Consider the following 2,500-nt stretch of genomic DNA (forward strand, 5'->3'; position numbering starts at 1 on the left):
ACACACACACACACACACACACACACACACACACACACACACACACAGAGTGAGAGATTAACATCTGTCAGGAGTCATGGCAGTAATAACCTCCTAATGGTTCTTTGCAATCAAATAGTGTGTGTGTGTGTGTGTGTGTGTGTGTGTGTGTGTGTGTGTGTGTGTGTTTGTGTGTGTGTGTGTGTGTGTGTGTGTTTCTAGAGATAGAGACAGACAAGGGAGAGAAAAAGGGAAAGAGAGATGTTTTGTTGAACGAATGCTGCAGCAGCACTCTGAGGTCAAAGGGGAGGGAGGGAGCTGGAGATGATGAGTAGCCCACTGGTCTCATCATCATCAAACACACACACACACACACACTCACACACACGCACACACACACACACTCACACACACTCACACACACACACACACACACACACACACACACACACACACACACTCACACGCGCACACATCGGTCTCCAGTGTACGCTTGCGTGTGTCCATCTGCAGTCCATCCATCTACACTCCTTCTGTCGTTTTCATTTCGGAGTATCTTACACGCCAAGACTCCACAAGCACTCTTTCTCCTTGCCTCTGCCCATCACACTTGACTGACCTGTCTGGCTAGCATCAAAGTATTCACAGAACTAAACAGTGCTGATACACAGTGGTTACACTCATGCACACTATAGTGCACACATACTGTAAGTGTGCAATTGTTTTGTCTTTCATTACTAGCGAAGCAGTGTTATTTATAGTGATAACTTGTTATATGTTGGTCGTTTGATCTTTTTAACTCTCTCGCTGTCATTGTCTCTTTCTCTCTGTGCAGAAAATCCAGCAATGCAAAGCACTGTGGACAACATCAGTAAGTATGCCGACCATGTGCACCTGTAGTCTCAATGGTATCACTGTATGAGTTTTGTCTTTGTGACGCAGCAGGTATTTGAAAAAGCTTTAAACACAAAAGCGAAAACCACAAGTGAACTACATTTTTGGATGAACGTAGCCAAAAACGGGAGCAAAATCAATTTCACTTGTTCTAGAGTGAAAGCGCTATTTTCAATTTTAGAAAGGTATTTCTTGTTCCAATGAACCTTTCTTTGAATATTATTAAAAAGTTCATTGACTTGGAAAGTCACCTTCCCACACTTTACCCTTCGGATCAATTTAGCCAGATTTTATGAATCATTGTCACCCCTGTATAATAGGTTAGACCTACTATGAGTTCATCAAATGGATTTTCATATCCAGTACTATATAGACTATAGACTTTTTGCAAATAAGTAGCTTAAATTCCCGAAGCGTTGTGTGAAATAGCATACCAGAGACACTAAGAAAATATCTACTCCTAGTGTGTAATGCAGTTGGTAGCAACACACATCCACTCAAATCTGGCTATTACAGCAAAGGACATTTTCTCCCGTAAAGCAAGGACATTTTAAAGGACATTTTCTTCGCCTGAAGTTAAGGTATCGGATCTTTTTGAGGATCTTCTATTGTATAAGTTGATTGTCTACCTTCAAATCACACCCACGCCTAAATGCAGGCGCATACTGTATCTTTTAACAGTTAGCCTTGATGTCTAAAATGCTTTGATTTAGCCTTTAAGGCTGTTGAGCAGAGAAGGCTTTTGTGCCACCTGCTATAAATCAATTTGTAAAGGCAAAACATTTTTAAAGGAACGTTATTAACTGCTCCTCTCACCAGTTGCCCTTTAGAGAGGCATTGGAACCCTGGACAGGGAACGGGAAAAAAATACAGTTTTTTTTTTTTTTTGCTCAGAATGAGCCGAAAAGGGAGAAAGAGAGAAAAATCTAGACAAGAAAAACATGTTTTTGTGCGCATCTACTTGATGAATCAGAGAAGGCAGGAGAGCGGCATACAACGCACGGCTATATATTTTTCTCCGAAATGGCTCTGTTTTTTTTTGCAGAGACCAGGCTTGTCAGATGAATATGAATATAGTCTTTATACTTTATAATAGTGAGGAAAGAGCTGCCCTTAAATCTGGCCCCATCTTCCTGGCCATGTCCAATCAACTAGCAGCATCAGGAGGAGTAGTTCCATCTCTTATAGATCTCTGGGCTACTCTACTGCTCCTCTAAAGCCATCCACCCCGGCCCCCCTGAGTCCAATGAGCCCCGCGGCCCAGGGAGAGGCTCAGGGATGCAGCGCAGCGCAGCGCATGTGTCCATGGAAGTCCCCCGTGCCGTCCTTCAGCCGAAGGCCCCGAGCAGCACTAAGCCGTGACTTCCTAGGCTGCGCTGTGGCGGTGGTGAGTGTGCAGGCAGGCAGGCAGGCAGGCAGGCAGGGGCGCCGTGACTGGGTGATAGATCACAGTTGTTTTATACAGTCTGCAGGGGCTCATCTGCAGACTCCGCCACACTCATATGTAAAGATGAGGGATCGTCTGACGGAGGAGAGGCAGGATGCAGACACTCTCCCTCTCCTTCCTTCCCCTCTCTCTCTCTCTCTCTCTCTCTCTCTCTCTCTCTCTCTCTCTCTCTCTCTCTCT

At 44.6% G+C, this 2,500-nt stretch overlaps 1 protein-coding gene across 1 annotated transcript in view; it reads left to right on the top strand.

Moving 5' to 3' along the window:
* igsf21a (immunoglobin superfamily, member 21a) overlaps positions 1 to 2,500 on the top strand; it is a 198,198-nt gene that overhangs the window by 193,545 nt on the left and 2,153 nt on the right. Inside the window, exon 10 of the mRNA XM_062544972.1 lies at positions 815 to 850. Coding sequence (XP_062400956.1) covers positions 815 to 850 — 36 coding nt within the window. The remainder of the gene's footprint in view (positions 1 to 814; positions 851 to 2,500) is intronic.

Source organism: Sardina pilchardus, chromosome 9, assembly GCF_963854185.1.
Source record: "Sardina pilchardus chromosome 9, fSarPil1.1, whole genome shotgun sequence".
NCBI classification, from domain to species: Eukaryota; Metazoa; Chordata; class Actinopteri; order Clupeiformes; family Clupeidae; genus Sardina; species Sardina pilchardus.